General features: G+C 36.3%; 1 protein-coding gene across 5 annotated transcripts in view; it reads right to left on the reverse strand.

Annotated features, from left to right (window-relative positions):
* Nucleotides 1-23,230, reverse strand: part of LOC121376453 (multiple PDZ domain protein-like) — a 305,209-nt gene that overhangs the window by 13,949 nt on the left and 268,030 nt on the right. For all 5 annotated transcript variants that reach the window (XR_005958447.1, XM_041504328.1, XM_041504327.1 and 2 more), the window contains 11 exons: nt 23,099-23,193; nt 18,914-18,980; nt 15,598-15,768; nt 13,777-13,875; nt 9,225-9,299; nt 7,948-8,044; nt 7,001-7,143; nt 5,745-5,828; nt 2,834-3,058; nt 2,068-2,184; nt 678-825 (listed from right to left, as the gene is read on the reverse strand). Coding sequence is in view for 4 of the 5 variants with exons in the window: in XM_041504328.1 (XP_041360262.1) it covers nt 678-825; nt 2,068-2,184; nt 2,834-3,058; nt 5,745-5,828; nt 7,001-7,143; nt 7,948-8,044; nt 9,225-9,299; nt 13,777-13,875; nt 15,598-15,768; nt 18,914-18,980; nt 23,099-23,193 (1,321 nt within the window). In the remaining variant the exon portion in view is untranslated. The remainder of the gene's footprint in view (nt 1-677; nt 826-2,067; nt 2,185-2,833; nt 3,059-5,744; nt 5,829-7,000; nt 7,144-7,947; nt 8,045-9,224; nt 9,300-13,776; nt 13,876-15,597; nt 15,769-18,913; nt 18,981-23,098; nt 23,194-23,230) is intronic.

A 23,230-nucleotide genomic window follows, 5' to 3' on the forward strand; every position in this document is an offset into this window, starting at 1 on the left:
GGACCAAATAAAAAAATCTGACTTTAAGGGGTATCCAGTTTACAGAGGTTCTGTTCTGTACTGGTATTTATACTGTGAAAAATGTCCAGTTTTGAGGATATTTGAGAAATTCCAGTTTGCAAAGGATCCGGTTTTGAGAAGCTTCACTGAAACTACATGACACATCTTTAAATGTGTTTTCAAATACGGCTAGTGAAACTTACACTAGACTATTCCTAGAATGGTTTGCTTTCAGTAATAAATATTTATATCATAAAATATTATCACATACTACAACTCGACTTTAAAGAAGGTGCAAATTTTCACCTGTGACTGAGCAGTGATGAATTAATAAATTTTCCCCTAAATAATAAAAAAGGAAGGTTATTTTTAATGAACCGAGTTTAAAACAAATATCAACAAACCTCGAATAAACTTTAAAGTGTTATTAGATATGATGAACTAGATGTATACAGGTGCAAAATCTGACTTGCAACAAACCAGTGATAAAGTGTTAATTTTTTCCAGAAAATAAAACAATGAACTTTAAATAAAAGTGGTTAAAGCATACATATATATATATATATACACACACAGGACTGGTGTAAACGTTACAGTGTTTGTTGGCGGTGAACACGATACTAACAGAGAATGATGTTAGCACAATGTGGAGAAAAATGGCCGAGGTGTATGCTTACTTTTAGAATGTTTTCCTCGTGACCGGTTGCTGGCACTGGAATCAGATTTTTTCAGCGCACTGCCAGGAGAACCCGAGTTTCTTCTTGAGGATGCTCGTGATCCGGCTTTTAACCGACCCACAGTCAGTGTGACCTTGCCCATTAGTGTCTGAAACAAGACAGATGTATTTCAAACAAAATGATTTTGTAAGTGACCAAAAATCAGTCTACAAATGTTTTTAAATGGTTTGCTACAGTTACTGATAATTTTAAAATGAAGTAGTTAACACGTAACTGACTGGCAATTTGTGTGAATTTAAAGGTTATCGTTATAAAAAAATTGTGAACTATGAGCTATGTGGTTTAAATCTGTTTTACTGTATACTTTTATTCCCAATAATGAGTGAACAGTGTTATGCCTACTTTTGTTTTGACGTAATCACTGCAAACTAAATCACTGTTTTATAAAATACCTATGCTAAACGTTCCAACCTTTCTTCGAAAACAAGGATGACAAAGTTATCCGTACATGATGTCATGTTTAGTCACTTACTGTATGTCACTACACAGCTGCAGATGGGGAACATCGCATAAATTATATCACTATTCAAGAGAGGTAACTCAATGGTACTTGATCCTTTGAGCCAACAAGCAATTTAATGCAGGAGTTTTCTATATTTTGTTTTATAAAATTGAAACAGCCCTAACTGGAAATAAAACGCTATACAATGTCATCTCCTAATATTTGACTACAACTTGGTAAAACCTTTTTTTAGTCTATTTTTAACTTTACTTTAAATATTATAAAGTTAACCTTAAATATGCAGAACCAACATGTGATCAGAACAAGGCAAGGTTTCTGCTAGAAAATAATTTGAAGGTATGTCTAACAAAACAGACCATAAGTGTCCCTACTACATGTAGGTGGTAATGGGTTTAAAATGATCTGATACTGAATTTCATGTGCTTTAACAAATTTTAAACAGCAGTTCTTTTACTATCATCTTTTTAAAAATTATAAAAATATATCCATTAATTTCCAAGATACTAGATACTTAATTTTCCCCTCCGTACTCTGGCAGAATGCCTGCACCGGGTCACATGATATACTGGGCCTTGCTTTGTAGCAGGGCTTGAACGTAACAAGTTGTTAATTACAGTGATTTTGAAATGATAGGTAAAATGCTCACTGACGTTAATTTTGAGCCTCACTATGACAGTTTTAATCGGTAACTTTTGCAACAAATATAAAAACCCAAAACAGCAATAATTTGTATCTGTTGACAAAATAATGTCATCGGTGAAGCCCCTGACTGACGACAAATCATATTGGAACTACGGCAATTGCTGTCGGTGCCGTTGTTAAGTTCGAGCCCTGTTGCAATACAGTGTACAGTATAGTGCGGTGTACCTTGAGGACGCCGGCTGCGTATTCCTGGGTGGAGTTCCTCATGTCCTCCCCATTGACGGCCAGAATCTGGTCGCCTTGCATAAGTCGGCCGTCCGCTTCGGCGGCACCACCTTTAACCTGCATGAGAAAAACACAGCAAAAAATAACAACATAACAAACACACAATGTAAATACAAACAAAACAAGGTAGGAAATGTTTTATTTAACGACACACTCAACACATTTCATTTACGGTTATATGGCGTTGGGAAAACCCCCCCAGAATTCTGTGGAATTAAATGTTTGGCTTATAAACTGATTCAGTGTGGTTCATAGTTGTATCCACAGATGTCCATCTCAATATATGTTTTAAAAACTTTAATTAATTTTTAAGTAGTACCTCAACTTTTGCCAAAGAGAATGATCAAATAAAAACAAATAGGCAGGTTTGTAAAATTCAACTATTTAACTTTTATCAACATTACTTCAGTCTTTAAACTTATAACAAAAAAGAGGACAGCAATTAATTATGCAATATATGATACTATAGTTGATAGCTCTTTACCCACTTTAGTCTTAGCTACTGAATTGTTATATTACTGTTAATATCGAGTTTCTTCCTATACTTACAGATATCTTTGACACCTAACAGCTGATATATTTTGCTATTCTGAGGTGTTATTAAACATTAATTAATTCATTCTTGCAACATTAATTCATAGTTATGCAAAATATGCTATAAAGAGCATGATTAAACCTATAAAACATGAGTAAAATGTTGACTCACAATATCTGATATGTAGACCCCGACATCGTTCTTCTTGCCAACGATACTGAGCCCTAGCCCTTTGCCCGGTTTCTTCATCAGCTCCACGGAGAAAATGTCGTAGATGTCCTCCTCACGCACCTGGTTGTCGTCTCGGTACACGAGGATTGTCACGTTCGACGGAGTCTGGCGCAGAACCTGGATCGCGTGGTCATGGGTTGCTTCTCGGAGGTCTTCACTGTTCACCTAGTGGGAGAGAGAGAGAGAAAAAAAAAAGAGATTTATAAGCATTTAGACTGGACCCAGAATATAATCAAATGTTATTACCACCTTTATTACATGTATCTTGTCAAGCCAGGTTTGATCATCTCAAGCTATCTGGCTCGATCACTTTAATTTCTAAATAATGATGTCTGACTGTGTTATTAGCTATGTGGTCAGAAAATGTGTAGCCCAATTATTTATATTTAAGTTTGCCAAACAAAGTTAAAGATCCATTTCATTTGATTTTCAATTGAGCTAAAACTTCCTTAAAAAAAAAAAAAAAAAATGTTTTATTTAACGATGCACTTAACACATTTTATTGACGGTTATATGGCGTCAGACATATGGTTAAGGACCACACAGATTTTAAGAGGAAATCCGCTGTCGCCACTACATGGGCTACTCTTTCCGATTAGCAGCAAGGGATCTTTTATTTGCACTTCCCACAGGCAGGATAGCACAAACCATGGCCTTTGTTGAACCAGTGATGGATTACTGGTCGGTGCAAGTGGTTTACACCTACCCATTGAGCCTTGCGAAGCACCCACTCAGGGAAAACATCCTTAAAAGGTTAATTCAGATAGTTTTATTGTAGTAACATCCTCCTTATAACCCCCTCCCCACCAAATAACCCAAAATACTGCCACAAACAATAACTATGAAGAAAAGAAAATTAATTCAGCTATCCTTAAACTAATTTACTAATAATAAACTTTAAATGTACTTCATAACATTCATTGTGTATTATATAAATATATTATATGAATTTGTATTAGCTGGTAAAAGGAATTAAAACCAAGAGTAATATTTCACCAGTGCTGATCACTTGAATTCCTTCAGTAGAAATTGCTTTACATATATACTACTCAAAAGAATTTAAGGGTCAGACGATATTTTCGACATTATTTTCTGAATGTCAATTATATTAGCTAGACCATAATGTCACGCATGGTATTGTTCCATTTTGACGAAAGTGGGTCTAAGCAACCCATAAATGAATTAAAATCCACTGTCATTGACACTGTCGACTAGTTCTAATGGCGAAAACATGCTTACATTTGCACGTAAATTAGGGCGAAAGCGAAAGGTCTGCTAAGTGCCCATAACTTGCTTTTTCACAAAGTGCTTCATTTGCACGCTTTGCACGTGTATTCCATGTTCCCAATGCTGAATTTCCGTATAATTGGAGCTTGCATTCGTGTATGGTGCACATTCCAAATTCGACAATGGTACGACTTCAACTGACTATCGAAGATCGAGGAAGGGCTATTGCTTGGCTTCAGGATGGCAATACGCAAAGAAATGTTGCTCTGAGACTTGGTGTCAGTCAGAGTGTCGTTGGCCGACTGTGGCAACGGTACCAAGCAACGAATTCTGTTCGAAATCGTCCACGTTCGGGAAGACCCCGAAGCACTACAAATAGAGAGGACCGCTACATCACCAATATGGCTCTATGTCAACGCACAACCACTGCACGCCGATTACGTGACAATCTGCGGACTGCGACTGGAACTCGAGTGTCTGATCAAACCATACGCAATCGTCTGAGAGCCAATAATCTACGCTGCCGTCGCCAGGCTGTTCGACCACCACTCCTACCACGTCACAGAATGGCCAGACGTCACTGGTGCACGCTTCATCTGCGGTGGCAACGTGTTCAGTGGGGTCGAGTGATGTTCACTGATGAGTCCAGGTTTAGTCTCCAGTTCAACGACGGTCGGGTTCGTGTCTACAGACGTCCTGGGGAGCGCTTCGCTGACGTTAATGTTAGACAACGTCACCGGTTCGGTGGTGGCAGCATCATGGTGTGGGGCGGCATCTCTATCCACCACAGGACCCCCCTCTATGTGGTGGATAACAATCTGAATGGAATCCACTATCTGAATGAGATTATCCGGCCGTTGGTTCTCCCAGGCCTTCAGCAGATTGGCGGCGGGGCAGTTCTGCAGGATGACAATGCCAGACCCCACTGCGCCAGGGTGGTAACGGACTTTCTCATACAACAATGTATTGCCAGGATGGATTGGCCAGCATATTTGCCTGACTTGGCCCCAATAGAGAACGCCTGGGATGAATTAGGCAGGAGAGTTCGGGATAACCATGCCCCTCCGGCCAACCTTCATGATCTAGGTCAACTTCTTATGGCAGAGTGGCAGGCCATTCCCCAAGAGTTCTTCAGAGGTCTGATCAACAGCATGAGGCAACGATGTGTCGAGTGTATTCGCGCCAGGGGTGGATTCACACAGTATTAAACGAATGTTCTAATGTGTAAAATCCATGTTTGACAACCTTCAACTTTGACAGCATGTCATGTGACTTTCTTGTATACAGTGACGTTTATTTGTGTTTTTTTTGTAAATATGGAACAATAAAAAAAAAAATTGGTGTAGTTTACATCATCAATCTAATATACTCTGAAACTTATTTGGTTATAAATTTTTGACCCTTAAATTCTTTTGAGTAGTATATGTGTTAAACTTATGATAACACTGAACAAATTGCACTAACATCTCTTGCCATGTTATGGTTACATGGTCAGACAAGGACTGGGATGTGGAACAGTACAGCAAGAAGTTGACAGAACAGAACAGGCAGAAAAGATGAATTTCAAAGAAATGAAAGGAAAATGTGAAACAACAATCTGATGATATATTTTACTTCTCCTCACCTCCAGTATCTGGTCACCAGCCAGCAGTCTTCCATCGCGGGCGGCAGCACCATCCTCATACACTTCGTGAATAATAATAGCTCCCTAAGAAAACAACAGACACTTTATAAAAACTTCATGAATAATAATAGCTCCCTATGAAAACAAGAGACACTCTATAAAAACTTCATGAATAATGATAATAGTTCCCTATGAAAACAAGAGACACTATAAAAACTTCACGAATAGTGATGATAGCTCCCTATGAAAACAAGAGACACTATAAAAACTTCATGAATAATGATAATAGTTCCCTAGGAAAACAAGAGACACTATAAAAACTTCATGAATAATGATATCCTAGGGAAACAAGAGACAATCTATAAAAACTTCATGAATAGTGATGATAGCTCCCTATAAAAACAAGAGACACAATAAAAGCTTCATGAATAATGATGATAGCTCCTTAAAAATTAAAAGCCTCATCAATCATACTCCTAATAAAAACTTCAGGAATAATGATGATAGCTCCCTATGAAAACAAGACACTCTATAAAAACTTCAGGAATAATGATGATAGCTCCTTAAAAATTAAAAGCCTCATCAATCATACTCCTAATAAAAACTTCAGGAATAATGATAATATAAAAAACCCACTGAAGTAGTTCATGAATAGTGTGAGCTCTAAATGGACATGAATTTTGATGGCTCCCTATAAAAACAAATACTAAAATCAAGTAAATATTATGTAAGTTGGCAATCCCCAAACTGCTCATTTTGTATGATGGCAATATACAGTATGTAAAACAAATAAATAAGTAGTAAGTAAATTTAAGTACAAGTAAGAACATGTAAGTGTTAAAGTTTGTTTTATTTAATGACACCACTAGAGCACATTGATTTATTGGATAACAAACATTGGGTAATTTTGACATAGTCTTAAGAAAGGAAACCAGTTAGGTTCCATTAGTAACAAGGGATATTTTATATGCACCATCCCAGACAGGATTGCACATACCACAGTATTTGATATACCTGTTATAATGCACTGGCTGGAGCAAGAAATAACCTAATGGGTGGCACTTGTCGATCTCAATGAGCATCTCGCGGCTTGCCCCCCACCCCACTAAATACCTAAGTAATGTGTAAATACAGACAGAGTTGACATACAAGGAGAGTCTGTTGCAGCACTTCTTGATCTCAATGATCATCTCGTGGCTTGCCCACCCCACTAAATAACTAAGTGATGTATAAATGCAGAGACAAAGTTGACATACTAGGAGAGTGTCGGACCCGCCCACAATACTAAGCCCGAGTCCGGTGCGGCCCTTCTCGATCTCGATGAGCGTCTCGCGCCCCGGGGTGATGGCGCATGTCTTTGGGTCCGCCGATGTGTTGGCGGGGTCAGTCGATGACTCACCTACAAACATGATGGAAATACATGTAAACGATAAACACAAATGTGCTGGAATTACAGGTTTATTGATAAACACAAATGTGTTGTAAATACATTTTCATTGATAAACACAAATGTGTTGTACATGTAAATACATTTTCATTGATGAACACAAATGTGTTGTAAATACATTTTCATTGATAAACACAAATGTGCTATAAATACATTTTCATTGATAAACACAAAAACGTGTTGTAAATACATTTTCATTGATAAACACAAATGTACTGGAATTACAGGTTCATTGATAAACACAAATATGTTGTAAATACATTTTCATTTATACACACAAATGTGTTGTAAATACATTTTTGTTTATAAACACAAACATGTTGTAAATACATTTTCATTGATAAACACAAATGTGTTATAAATACATTTTCATTCATAAACACAAAAACGTGTTGTAAATACATTTTCATTGATAAACACAAATGTGTTGTAAATATATTTTCATTGATAAACACAAATGTACTGGAATTACAGGTTCATTGATACACACAAATATGTTGTAAATCCATTTTCATTTATAAACACAAATGTGTTGTAAATACATTTTTGTTTATAAACACAAACATGTTGTAAATACATTTTTGTTAATAAACTCAAATGTGTTGTAAATACATTTTCATTGATAAACACAAATGTGTTGTAAATACATTTTTGTTAATAAACACAAATGTGTTGTAAATACATTTTTGTTTACAAATGTGTATTACAGCACCATGTGAGACACAATGTTTGTTACAATTAACACCTGTAACTTACCTGGAGTGTTTGCGAGGTGTATTACACCACCGGGTGAGACACATGGACGTACTTTTAACTTCACTGTACCCGTAGTTGTGCGTAATACATCTATTGCCTAAAAAAAATAAAAACATCTAGTAGCAGGATAACTGGGTAACATATGAAGAGGTCAAACCCATATTAAATCTCTTTACAGATCTCCCAAACTAACTGATGGTTATTTCCAGCTAACACGGCATGAACCGGTGATCATGTTCTGACTAAGGACTGGACACAACAGGCTGAACCAGCACATGAATAAGAGGTTCCGGCTGGCACCCTCTTCCATGTGCTCCTGTAGAGAAGCAGAACAGACGACCGAAAATGTCATCCAAGACTACAAAAATCTACAGCAGCTGAGGGGCACTACCTGGACAACTACAACATTCCAGAAGAAGCTGTACGGTACCAAGAGTGATCAACAGAGGACAGTATCATTCATAGTCACGGCTGGCCTAATGTGTAGTCATCAAGCGAACAAAAATAAGAAGAAAACATCTAGTGTTACAGCCCTAAAAATTCATGACAGCAATAACCAGAGCAGCCGCAAAAAGCTATCGCATATGTAATTGATCTATCAGTGGTGTTTTTAACATTATCGGGAATTTTTTTTTTTATTGTATGTATTAAATTGCCATCGCAAAAGATAATCTGAATATCAAGGGCTGGTCTTATAAAAGTTTGTTTTGTTTAACGACACCACTAGAGCATGTTGATTTATTAAACATCAGGTATTGGATGTGAAACGTTTGGTAATTCTGACACATAGTCTTAAAGAGGAAACCCGCCACATTTTTCCGTTAGTAGCAAGGGATCTTTTATATGCACCATCTGACAGACAAGATAGCACATGCCAAAGCCTGTGATATACCAGTCGTGGAGCACTGGCTGGAGCAACTGGACTTATAACTTCATACATGTACAGTAAACTCAATTTCTTGTTCCCATCTTGCTGCTATAATAATGATAGTGATAGTGATAGTGATAATAATAATAATAATATACAAAATGAAATTGAACAGTTTATAATAAAAATACAATTATTATCATATTTATGTTTAATGTCATTACAGCATTTTAAAATTATCATAAAAACCATTGTAAAAGTCTTGTGCCTATGAATAGTAGCCCTTTAATTATTTTATCATGTAATCATTATATCAACACAGTATACAATAACACATTTGAAAAACCACTGTGTTACTTTTAGTATAAAAAAACAATTTTCCTTCTAGTAGTAATTAGTGGATAATTACCTTATCATAATGTACACCTCTGAAAGACTTGTCACCTACTTCCAGAATTTCATCTCCTACATTCAGTTTACCATCCTAAAAAATAACAATAAAAAAACTAATTAATAATTAAATTATGATATTAATGCAAGCAGGATACTAATATGAAAATATGATGGATGAGTGTCATATCTGCACTATAATTACTTGAAGCATTTTTAACAATAAAACCAAATAAAATACAAAACACAAACAACAAAACCAAGACCAACACACATGTTCCATTAAAGGTGCAGACCTTCAACCCATAAAAATAATCACTTTGTAAGTTTAGTTAATATACAAACCTGCAACTCATATTTGGATAAGGTTATAACAGAGAGAAGACAGAGTCTGAAATGTTTAAACAGGGAAATGCTGTCTAAGAATACTGTAGATCATCAAATTAACACGTCCCTAAATTAATGCGATTGACGGTGGGCAGACTAAAATGCGACATGAAATTAATGCGAGTGGCTCCCTTTGAAATATTACCTTCCTAGCAACACACGTCCGTTTACTTTTTGGTTCAATCCAAGATACAGTTGACTTCAACGAGATCAACTTACTAACATATCTGTGTACACATCAGTTAACCTGTTTAGTCCTTAGTGTTTTTGGTGAGATCAACTCCAAGCATATTTTGCAGCGTTCAATTACGTAACGGGTATCGTTACATAAATCTGGTTAAACATTAGCATATATGTACCATTACAACTGTATCTTCCTAAGAATGTAGACATATTTCAAAGTCATAACAAAAGAACAATTCACCCAACTAAGTTGCAGTGAACTTGAACAGTGAAATAAAAAAAAACGGTCGACCTCAGGATTAGCGTGCTAAAACCCATTCACACGCGATGTATCGTGTCTGCTTTTGATAGGATGGCCAAAGACTCCGCAGTCATCACGCATGGCTGGCATCTTGTTAGATTATTGTACAATGAATTGTGCTCCAGTTGTTTTATAAATGTATTCGAATTTTAATCTTTGTTTTAAAAGTATGACACATAGCTTGCTGGACTAGTCAACAATTAGTCAGACTTGCCTACAATGAATTGTTTGCCAGTTGTTTTATATGTTTTAATAACGTGGGATACATAGACAAAACATAAAATAAATGCGCGTCATATTATTAATGCGAATAACACGAGCTCGCATTTTTCGCATTAATATTATGATCACATTAATTTCAGGATCTACAGTAATTAGATCTTAATTGTCTCTATAACTATTACTAGTACTTCTCAGATGAACGTGTGTTTTAAGAATTATGAAAAATGCATTTTGGGGTATTGCAAAAACCGAGATTACTAAAACCACTTCAGGTGTATGACAATTAAAATTCTAAATAATAAAATGTAAGTACTTCTAATTTAAATTATCAAAAACTGCTTTAATAGTAAAAAATATGTTGTAGTGTTTAAAAATTAGGGTCTGTCGCTTTAAAATCTTTTAAAGTTGCATTTACCAGATGCAGAAATAAAAGTACATTTTAATGTGTTCAGGTTCCAACACAATAATATCATAACACATTATATTTCCTGATTTACACTATATAATTTGTTTAGTAATGTTATGACAACTGTTACAGTATTTGTTGTAGCTATTACAGTACTTAACAGAAATGAACATGCAATACACATGTATGTCTATCTACTTTTTAAAGTACACAGTATAATATAACTACAATGTAGGACTGCAGAAGAGAAAAACCCAGGGCACAGTACTTGAGGGTCGTAATATAACTACAATGTAGGACTGCAGAAGAGAAAAACCCAGGGCACAGTACTTGAGGGTCGTAATATATCTACAATGTAGGACTGCAGAAGAGAAAAACCCAGGGCACAGTATTTGAGGGTCGTAATATATCTATAATGAAGGACTGCAGTAGAGAAAAACGGCAGGGCACAGTACTTGAGGGTCGTAATATAACTACAATGTAGGACTGCAGAAGAGAAAAACCCAGAAAAACCCAGGGCACAGTACTTGAGGGTCGTAATATAACTACAATGTAGGACTGCAGAAGAGAAAAACGGCAGGGCACAGTACTTGAGGGTCGTAATATAACTACAATGTAGGACTGCAGAAGAGAAAAACGGCAGGGCACAGTACTTGAGGGTCGTAATATATCTACAATGTAGGACTGCAGAAGAGAAAAACGGCAGGGCACAGTACTTGAGGGTCGTAATATAACTACAATGTAGGACTGCAGAAGAGAAAAACGGCAGGGCACAGTACTTGAGGGTCGTAATATATCTACAATGTAGGACTGCAGAAGAGAAAAACGGCAGGGCACAGTACTTGAGGGTCGTAATATAACTACAATGTAGGACTGCAGAAGAGAAAAACGGCAGGGCACAGTACTTGAGGGTCGTAATATAACTACAATGTAGGACTGCAGAAGAGAAAAACGGCAGGGCACAGTACTTGAGGGTCGTAATATAACTACAAGGTAGGACTGCAGAAGAGAAAAACGGCAGGGCACAGTATTTGAGGGTCGTAATATAACTACAATGTAGGACTGCAGAAGAGAAAAACGGCAGGGCACAGTACTTGAGGGTCGTAATATAACTACAATGTAGGACTGCAGAAGAGAAAAACGGCAGGGCACAGTACTTGAGGGTCGTAATATAACTACAATGTAGGACTGCAGAAGAGAAAAACGGCAGGGCACAGTACTTGAGGGTCGTAATATATCTACAATTAGGACTGCAGAAGAGAAAAACGGCAGGGCACAGTACTTGAGGGTCGTAATATAACTACAATGTAGGACTGCAGAAGAGAAAAACGGCAGGGCACAGTACTTGAGGGTCGTAATATAACTACAATGTAGGACTGCAGAAGAGAAAAACGGCAGGGTAGGACTGCAGAAGAGAAAAACGGCAGGGCACAGTACTTGAGGGTCGTAATATAACTACAATGTAGGACTGCAGAATAGAAAAACGGCAGGGCACAGTACTTGAGGGTCGTAATATAACTACAATGTAGGACTGCAGAAGAGAAAAACGGCAGGGCACAGTACTTGAGGGTCGTCCCCAACTAGACAAAAATGGCACCTTTAAACTACATGGACACTTGTTCATATTTTTGGAGTAGAGGGCACCTGCTCCCCCTCCCCCCCCCCCCCCCCCCCAACACACACACACTAGATATGGCCCTGGTCTTGCTAATCCCATAAATTTATATTACAACAATTAGCATCATTTTGGATTGCAAATGACTGATGTAGCTGACTTTGATTTATTAACTTATAAGAGTAAAATGCATGTGAATGGTTCACTTGTTTCATGTTTCTTAATTGGCATCGTTTTGAGGAAGATCTGCAGCCAATCGGTCTAGCAGAATGATAAAACCAACAGATAATCGATACGAACAGACTGAGAGATAGATTCGGAATTGTATTAGAATCATAATTATCATTAAGAGCCAGGGTCAAAGTCAATTAATAGGTAAAGTAAATCTATGGCTAGACCTTTCTGTGTGTTTATCTGTAGTCTGAGAGGGCAAAGTCTGACACACAGAACAAAATATCTACAAACACACACACACACACTTACTTTTGATTTCGAGGACTGGGCAGCGATAGAAATAAGCAGACTTTTTCACTAGTCCACCGGACAAGTACATCTAGAAATCTACTTGTCCACTAATATTTTCACTTGTCCATATAAATGTTTTGTTTTATTAAGTACAAGTAGTGTATTTTTGACTGCTCAAAAGGAAAATGCATTGAACATTTTCACTTGTCCATTGGATAACCATTGAGGTACATTTTGCTTGTCCGAGCAGATTTTCACTTGTCTGGACAAATGGACAAGTGCTTATTTCGAGCACTGCTAGACGATAGCCAGTCACATGTATGTCCAGTCGATCATTACAAAATTGACAGTAGTCTACTATTTTTTATTTTTTTATTTTTAGAAATGATGTTATTTTTGGGAGACATATAATTATACTTGTATATAATAGAAGGGATGGGAAGCTGTATAATTTGAATCAATAAATTAAACTACAGTAAAATCCATCTGAATCGACATACACTGGACTAAATAAAAATTCTGGTTTCAAGGGTATCCAGTTTAGAGAGGTTCTGTACAAATACTGATATATAGAAACGAACCATGAAAACGTCTGGTTTTCAGGGAATTCCAGTTTATAGAAAGTCTGGTTTTGTGGGGTTTCAATGTACTTCTTTTTGGATTTTAAAACATCTTTGCAAATTTAAAATGTTTTAATCTGCAAAACAAGACTTTGAACATAACCAGCTCTGGCTGTTACCCAAATTTTAAAGGTAGTGCATTAAACAAAAAGTAATTAGATTATTTACTAAATATGTGTGTAAACCAGTCACCTTTTATGAACTTATTTATGTACATATAGTGACTGATAATATTAAGATTCCAGATTGTAGGATTCTATGATGCTAATGATTGTTTTTTTATGACATCAGCTAGTATTTACCAGATCATCTTGCTCTCCCCCAACCCATGTCTGTGTTTGTTATCTATGCATGTCTCTGTGAATGTCTTACCTGTGAGGCGATTCCACCTGGCGTAATACTCTTGATGTAGATGCCATGGTGACCGTCATGATCTTCCTCAGCAATTCCAAACCCTAGACCCTGGGATCCCTGTGATAAAATGTTATTGTTATGTTACATTTATCAACTATTAACATTTAGTCCTAACCAGCTAAAAAGTAGCATATCAAGCAGTTATATAATGAATAAAGATTTGTCAAAGTCAAGACACTGCAACCTGATGCGATTGAAACTGCTGCACAAACACCAATGGTATAGTTGTTGGTCCTAATATAGGCTTTAACCTGCCAACCAATGCCACCACTACAAAAAGAAGGAATAACTATTGTTCACAACAAATTGTGTAGGGCTGGTAGGTACTGGATTCACATCCCTATACCAGTCAGCTCCTACCCAGAGTGAGTTTTAATAACTCAGTCACTACATTGACTTCTCTCTCAGTAACAAGTAAAGATCAACTCACAGTCCTGGACAGACATCACAGATAGCTGAGGTGAATGCTATTAAAGACACAATTCTTGAACCTTAATTAGATATACATGTAAGCATGAAAATCAAGTTTTAAAAACAGAATGATGCTTTTGCATATAAACTGGCCTAACAGCTTTAATCATTTAATGGTTGAACCATTGACTTTGAAGCTGATAGATGCTGGGTCCACATCCCTAACAATTAACCCACTGTCCAGACAGCTGATGCATGTGCCCAGGACAGCGTTGTTGAAATTTAGCAGGATATAATTAGTATGGCAGTAAGTTAAAGAGTAAAAAAATACATTAATTTATGAATATAATATTGTAAGACTACCTTTTGAAATGTGACCATAATGGTACGGACAGGAGATTATTAGAATAATTCCATAATTTGAGCCTACCTTCTGCAGTGTGACCTTGATGGTACGGACAGGAGATTATTAGAATAATTCCATAATTTGAGCCTACCTTCTGCAGTGTGATGGTAATGGTACGGACAGGAGATTATTAGAATAATTCCATAATTTGAGCCTACCTTCTGCAGTGTGACGGTAATGGTACGGACAGGAGATTATTAGAATAATTCCATAATTTGAGCCTACCTTCTGCAGTGTGACCATGATGGTACGGACAGGAGATTATTAGAATAATTCCATAATTTGAGCCTACCTTCTGCAGTGTGACCGTAATGGTACGGACAGGAGATTATTAGAATAATTCCATAATTTGAGCCTACCTTCTGCAGTGTGACCATGATGGTACACACAGGAGATTATTAGAATAATTCCATAATTTGAGCCTACCTTCTGCAGTGTGACGGTAATGGTACGGACAGGAGATTATTAGAATAATTCCATAATTTGAGCCTACCTTCTGCAGTGTGACGGTAATGGTACGGACAGGAGATTATTAGAATAATTCCATAATTTGAGCCTACCTTCTGCAGTGTGACGGTAATGGTACGGACAGGAGATTATTAGAATAATTCCATAATTTGAGCCTACCTTCTGCAGTGTGACGGTAATGGTACGGACAGGAGATTATTAGAATAATTCCATAATTTGAGCCTACCTTCTGCAGTGTGACGGTAATGGTACGGACAGGAGATTATTAGAATAATTCCATAATTTGAGCCTACCTTCTGCAGTGTGACGGTAATGGTACGGACAGGAGATTATTAGAATAATTCCATAATTTGAGCCTACCTTCTGCAGTGTGACCATGATGGTACGGACAGGAGATTATTAGATTAATTCCATAATTTGAGCCTACCTTCTGAAGTGTGACGGTAATGGTGCGGACAGGAGATTATTAAATTAATTCCATAATTTGAGCCTACCTTCTGCAGTGTGACGGTGATGGTACGGACAGTCTCGGCTGGTGGTTCCGGCTCTTTCTGCGTCTCTTTACGCGACTCTTTCTGTGACTTTGGTTTAGCTGGCAATGTCACAGTGGTTGCTGCTGGTGCTGTTGTTGGTGATGTCTGCTGGGAAGGAATTGTACTAGAATCCTAAAAAAAGAGAAGATTATACGTTTGTTTTGTTTAAGAACACCAGTAGAGCAAGTTGACTAATTAATCATTGTGTATTAGATATCAGATATTGATAATTTACAGACAAATTTTGTTGTTGGATGAAATGCAGTATAGTTTTCCATTAAGAGCATGGGATCTTTTAAACATTTTTTCCACAGACAGGACAGCACAAACCACAGCTTTTGATATACAAGTCATGGGACACTGACAAGGATGAACTAGTGTCTATCAAGGGTGTATGACAAGAGCATACCACTGATTTTACTACATCAGACATTTGCAGCTTTAATCAGATGTATTGAATTAGCATTATAAGCAGCACATATATTTAAATGAACACCAACATCATGAACATGCACCTTTGACTAAAACAAATACTAAGTATGAATACCAATGTGATGAAAATCCACCTTTGACTAAAACAAATAATCTGCAGAAAGTATGAGCACCGGGGTAATGGACTGAACCATCAAAACCGTTTTTCTTCCTTTGACTTTTTATCTTATTTCAAAATGAGATACCACAAAAGTAATAAATCTTCCTGAAAGGTTTGACATTTCCCTTGGTTAACCTCAATTTCCTGCAGTCCAACATGAATCGAGCTGAAAATCGTACAAGTGTAATGGAAACCTCCCAGTGGACGACAGTGACGTTATGACATATGTGAATCTGTCTCAGCGTCATTTCTCACACAAATGGGTCTACGACTGGATGTGAAAACCAATCAGGCTTCCTCTAATATGAGGTCGGACTTTGCTGCAAGCTTAACACCCACAGTTTTAGTGTTTCCTTAACTCAGGGGTTAGGTACATGCATAAGTATGTCATTCAGTACTGCTATGACAAGAAATCTTACAACCATAGTGTAATATATTACTCATTTCAGTCAGCACCACACACTACAAAATTGCAGTTTTGATATGTTTAACGACACCACTAAAGGACATCTAAATATTCCTTGTTAGCTATTGGATGTCAAACATTTGATCATTCCTGACATAGTTTTAGAGGATACTTGTTACAGTTTTTAATTTGCAGCAAAGGATCTTTTATATGCACTTTCCGACTACACAGGACAGCATGTCATAACAGTCATGGGGAGGAGGACTGGCGGGAATGGCAAAAAACCAAGCAGAGAATATGTCCACTAACAGGATTCGATCCTATGACCCCAAAACCTCAGACGAGAATCCTACTGATTGAGTTAGATCCCACCCCAGCACTACCAAGAAAGAAAGCAAAGAAAAGGAAAGGCATGTTTGCTTGATGATAGCTTAACACATTTTAAGCAATAAGAAAAGATAACAATACTTAATAATGACCACTTAGCACATTTGAAACTGGTTATTTGTTGCCTTACATGAGTTATATCGAGACATGATCAAAATTGTGAGTGGAAACCCACTGTATCTCTGCTACCAATCTATTTCAAACCAAATAGCAGCAAGGGATCTTTTATATGCACTTTTTCCCCATAGACAGGGCAGTACATTGAACAGCAAGAATGAAATGGCTCCACCATGGAGTTCAATCCTACAGCACTGGGCAAGTGACAATAAAGAATGGCACAGCAGACAAGTGACCTACTTAACTAATGCTACTGCTAAATGACTGTTAACAGCAGATAACGGGGGGGGGGGGGGGGGGGGGGGTAATCATGGGTTAGACACACTGAATAACGAAATCTCTTGTCTTAATCAAATAGCACATTGTCCAGAGAAGCCACCTCCGAAAGCAGCATGCCGGCCAGATAAACCGCTAATGAAACGGGAGAGCACAGCACTCAGTTACCATCACACTATTGATTTCTCCCTTCGTAATTGTCATTATCAAACAAGAAAGAAAGTGGGTATCAGTCAAAAGTCCCAGATCTATTATTAAGTCAGTGCAATTGATTTCATTTGACTGGCTAGCCTATTTTTTTTTTTTCTTCTATCACCCAGTCTTCAAAATGAGGATTTATAATTCTGTTTATATTTCTTTAAAATGATTAATTATTATTATAATGTGTCTATTTACTAGTGTTTATGTTATGTACTTGTGTCGGTATTTATGATGACATAACATATTGGGTTAATAATGTTGAGTAAGCTGTGATGAGTTAGGTGAAAGTAGTGCAGTGTGAATAAAAAGAAAGGAATGTTAGTGCATTGACACCTCAGCACATTTTAAACAATGTCTATCTATTTTATCACAGTTAATTTTAACACTTGATCTAGAGAGTAATTAAGGCAATACACCTGTTGTCACCATACAGGCTGGAAATTGCATACCAGAGTCACCGATTTAGGCTCAAGAAACTGCAATTTATCTTCACTTACAATTCTGTAAAATTAAATGTCTTGCCTACCAAAAATGTTTTCTGTGCACTGTGATCCATAGGTGCAACTAGAGCTCATTGATTAATTAATCATCAGCTTGTGGATGTCAGACATTAGGTAATTCCGATTCCTACTCATCAGAGGAAACCTGCTACATTTTTTCACTAGCAGCAAGGGATCTTTTATGTGCACTTTCCCACAGATAGGAAAGCACATACCACAGCCTTTGACCAGTTGTTATACACTGGAAACATTTTTTTAACCACCTATGTAATGAAGATTAAACCCATCACTGTTCCCAGAATTAGTATATAAGGCATTACTATATTGTTGTATCTAGTTTTATTTATGTTTTTGTTTATTTGTGTGTGTCTGTGGTATGTATTGTCCTGTCTATAGGATAATGTATATAAAATATCCCTTGCTAGTTTTTCTGTGGGAGTAACCTACATGAACCCCTACAATTGCCTACTTCAATCGGCCATGGATTGCCATCGAGTTTTTAATCACAGCACTTTCTGTTTTTTTGCTGTGAACTATATTCCTTTTTTTCTTATTTCATGGCATATTTTTTGCCATAGACATTTTCTTAACTGCAGAGGTGGCTGTATGGTAGCAACTGGTTTCTTTATCGCATGTCCAAGTGTCGAAATAACCACGTTAGACACCAAAAAGTGGTACATGTTTGTAATTTAAAATGTTCTGAGGTGTTGTTAAACCGACATTCCTTTCCTTTCTTTTCCTTGTAATGAACGACATGTCTAGACACAGCAAGAAGCCCCTCAATAACACCGCACTAACCTCTGTGTGTAATAGGGGTCCTAGCCTTAGTGGTTTTATGGCCATATGCTGGAGATAATCTTCACGCCTGCAAAAACAATTCAAACCAGAATTGTAGATTCAACTCAATACACATTATACGTATATAGCAAAAAAGTTATTTAAAAAAAATTAAAATTAACAATTCATGGGTTCCTTGTCTGAATTGGCAATAAAAATGGTTCTGACTTCTTCTCAATATTTGTTGAGGAACTGTCGAGACAAATATTGATTAACTAGAAAAGATTGATATTATACATACTGTAAATCAGGAAATGTTAGCGAGCATAAAATGTTAGCGAATTTAGCGAGGTCATAAAAGATGCTAATATTTCATAACACTAAATTTAAAGAGACGTACAACAGACTGTTCCGAAACCTTAACAATAAATAGTTAGTTAGCATGCACATTACAGCAATTCTTTACTAAATTCAAGATGTCTATAAGCTGCATAACATCAAGAGTAGTCAAAACTGATCCTACAAGTTAAGCTTATTCTTTTTTTACTTTCTGATGACCTCGCTAAAGTTCTATGTCACTAATGTCACTTATTTGGATTTCACTATATTTGAAGATGGCTAATATTTATGACTTAGAGTATTAAAAAACATGAGTAGGAAATTCTATTTATCTGAGAACACTTCTAAAGTAACATTTTAATTCAATATTTAGTCAATCACAGAGCTATTAAGTTACCTTCATTGGTAATATGACATCATCATAACTGGCACAAATGTAGGTTGATGTCATGCACTTTAACCAACTCTTATCGAAATGTTAAGCTCAGTATACAGGACTTGTTGCCTTGTAAACAAATGACTCTTTGACAGCAACATGTATATTAAATGGGATTATGTCATGGATATTGTGGGTGAGGTACAAGCGATACAAAATTGATATTCTTACAATACTCATCCACACAAATAGTTAACAGCTTTGGCTTATTGGATTTTGTTGCTCTTGCAGCCAGGATTTTATATTGGGGGACCAACTACATTGTCTATGAATAGTGCTATGGTGTGAGAGAAAAATATATAACAATGTAACATGGAGTGGAAGAAAAAAAGTGTGATGGTAGGGGTTGATGTAGGGCAAAATTACACATTATAAATATTACTTCTTAGAAGAATGAAGGCAGGATTGCTACACTGTTATTACTGTGTTATTACACTGTATTATCAAGCAAATTCCTACAGTGTTATTACTGTTATTACACTGTTATCAATCAAATTCCTACAGTAACAGTGTTATTACTGTGTTATTACACTGTGTTATCAAGAGAATTCCTACAGTGTTATTACTGTGTTATTACACTGTGTTATCAAGTGAATCCCTACAGTGTTATTACTGTGTTATTACACTGTGATATCAAGTGAATTCCTACACTGTTATTACTGTGTTATTACACTGTGTTATCAAGTGAATTCCTACAGTGTTATTACTGTGTTATTACACTGTTATCAAGTGAATTCCTACAGTGTTATTACACTGTGTTATCAAGTGAATTCCTACAGTGTTATTACTGTGTTATTACACTGTGTTATCAAGTGAATTCCTACAGTGCTATTACTGTGTTATTACACTGTGTTATCAAGTGAATTCCTACAGTGTTATTACTGTGTTATTACACTGTGTTATCAAGTGAATCCCTACAGTGTTATTACTGTGTTATTACACTGTGTTATCAAGTGAATCCCTACAGTGTTATTACTGTGTTATTACACTGTTATCAAGCGAATCCCTACAGTGTTATTACTGTGTTATTACACTGTGTTATCAAGCGAATCCCTACAGCGTTATTACTGTGTTATTACACTGTGTTATCAAGCGAATCCCTACAGCGTTATTACTGTATTATTACACTGTGTTATCAAGCGAATCCCTACAGCGTTATTACTGTATTATTACACTGTGTTATCAAGCGAATCCCTACAGTGTTATTACTGTATTATTACACTGTGTTATCAAGCGAATTCCTAGTGTTATTACTGTATTATTACACTGTGTTATCAAGCGAATCCCTACAGTGTTATTACTGTATTATTACACTGTGTTATCAAGTGAATTCCTACAGTGTTATTACTGTATTATTACACTGTGTTATCAAGTGGATTCCTACAGTGTTATTACTGTTATTAAACTGTGTTATCAAGCGAATCCCTACACTGTTCTCACTGTGTTATTACACTGTGTTATCAAGTGAATTCCTAGTGTTATTACTGTGTTATTACACTGTGTTATCAAGTGAATTCCTAGTGTTATTACTGTGTTATTACACTGTGTTATCAAGCGAATTCCTACACTGTTATTACTGTGTTATTACACTGTGTTATCAAGTGAATTCCTAGTGTTATTACTGTGTTATTACACTGTGTTATCAAGTGAATTCCTGCACTGTTATTACTGTGTTATTACACTGTGTTATCAAGTGAATTCCTGCACTGTTATTACTGTGTTATTACACTGTGTTATCAAGTGAATTCCTAGTGTTATTACTGTGTTATTACACTGTGTTATCAAGTGAATTCCTGCACTGTTATTACTGTGTTATTACACTGTGTTATCAAGTGAATTCCTGCACTGTTATTACTGTGTTATCAAGCTAATTCCTGCACTGTTATTACTGTGTTATTACACTGTGTTATCAAGTGAATTCCTAGTGTTATTACTGTGTTATTACACTGTGTTATCAAGTGAATTCCTGCACTGTTATTACTGTGTTATTACACTGTGTTATCAAGTGAATTCCTGCACTGTTATTACTGTGTTATTACACTGTGTTATCAAGTGAATTCCTAGTGTTATTACACTGTGTTATCAAGTGAATTCCTGCACTGTTATTACTGTGTTATTACACTGTGTTATCAAGCAAATTCCTACACTGTTATTACTGTGTTATCAAGCTAATTCCTGCACTGTTATTACTGTGTTATTACACTGTGTTATCAAGCGAATTCCTACACTGTTATTAGTGTGTTATCAAGCTAATTCCTGCACTGTTATTACTGTGTTATTACAATGTGTTATCAAGCAAATTCCTACACTGTTATTACTGTGCTATCAAGTGAATTCCTGCACTGTTATTACTGTGTTATCAAGCTAATTCCTGCAGTTATTACTGTGTTATTACACTGTGTTATCAAGTGATTTCCTAGTGTTATTACTGTGTTATTACACTGTGTTATCAAGTGAATTCCTACACTGTTCTTACTGTGTTATTACACTGTGTTATTAAGCGAATTCCTACAGTGTTATTACTGTGTTATTACACTGTGTTATCAAGCGAATTCCTACAGTGTTATTACTGTATTATTACACTGTGTTATCAAGTGAATTCCTACACTGTTCTTACTGTGTTATTACAGTGTTATCAAGCGAATTCCTACAGTGTAATTACTGTATTATTACACTGTGTTATCAAGTGAATTCCTACAGTGTTATTACTGTGTTATTACACTGTGTTATCAAGTGAATTCCTAAACTGTTCTTACTGTGTTATTACGCAGTGTTATTAAGCGAATTCCATAACCTCTCATGGCATTTTCAATTACCATTTTTGGGATTCAAGGATTTTTCTGCTATCATCACCATAATCTAATAATACTAAATTGATTTGAATTGCGTATCTCTTCATGTGTTGTTTTATACTAGAAAACACTAATTATCAACCAGTTTGTATTTTCCATGATCCAGTTAAACATTCCACGACTTCCCAGATCTGGAAAATTATATAAATTGCAAATTCCATGACTGTTCAGGATTTCCATAAACCCTGTAAACATTTTGCAAGGATATTTTTTCTTATCCAGCAACCACTGTTTCTATTGGATGATTATGATGACCAATTAAAAGAAAGTCATAAACGTATACTAGCAGATTATGACTTTTGACCTCAACCATGTGACATCACACACTTAGCTGCATTACAAAATTGTTCAATTGACCTCTAGTTCATCATACAGTGTAGATGAAAAAACTGAAATAATAGCTTTTTCCTTTAATTTTTATGGACAACAGGATAAAAAAAACCTACTAGGGTTAATGACAGGATATCAGCTTTATCCTGTAAAGGTAAGAATGGGAAATTCTGTGAGGCTTGCCGATATTGTACGTCATTAACTAGTTATACCTTTATATAAATACGGACCAGATGTAAGACCACTCACCTCAAAAGAACTATCTTAACTTGTGAGGTCTTTATTCCTTTAATAATGGCTGATGCATTCAGATGACTGCGTCCATATAGCACTTGTCCATTAATCTGTTGATAAAATAAATGTTTCTAAATTAGTCAATAA

The sequence above is a fragment of the Gigantopelta aegis genome, chromosome 6, assembly GCF_016097555.1.
Source record: "Gigantopelta aegis isolate Gae_Host chromosome 6, Gae_host_genome, whole genome shotgun sequence".
NCBI classification, from domain to species: Eukaryota; Metazoa; Mollusca; class Gastropoda; order Neomphalida; family Peltospiridae; genus Gigantopelta; species Gigantopelta aegis.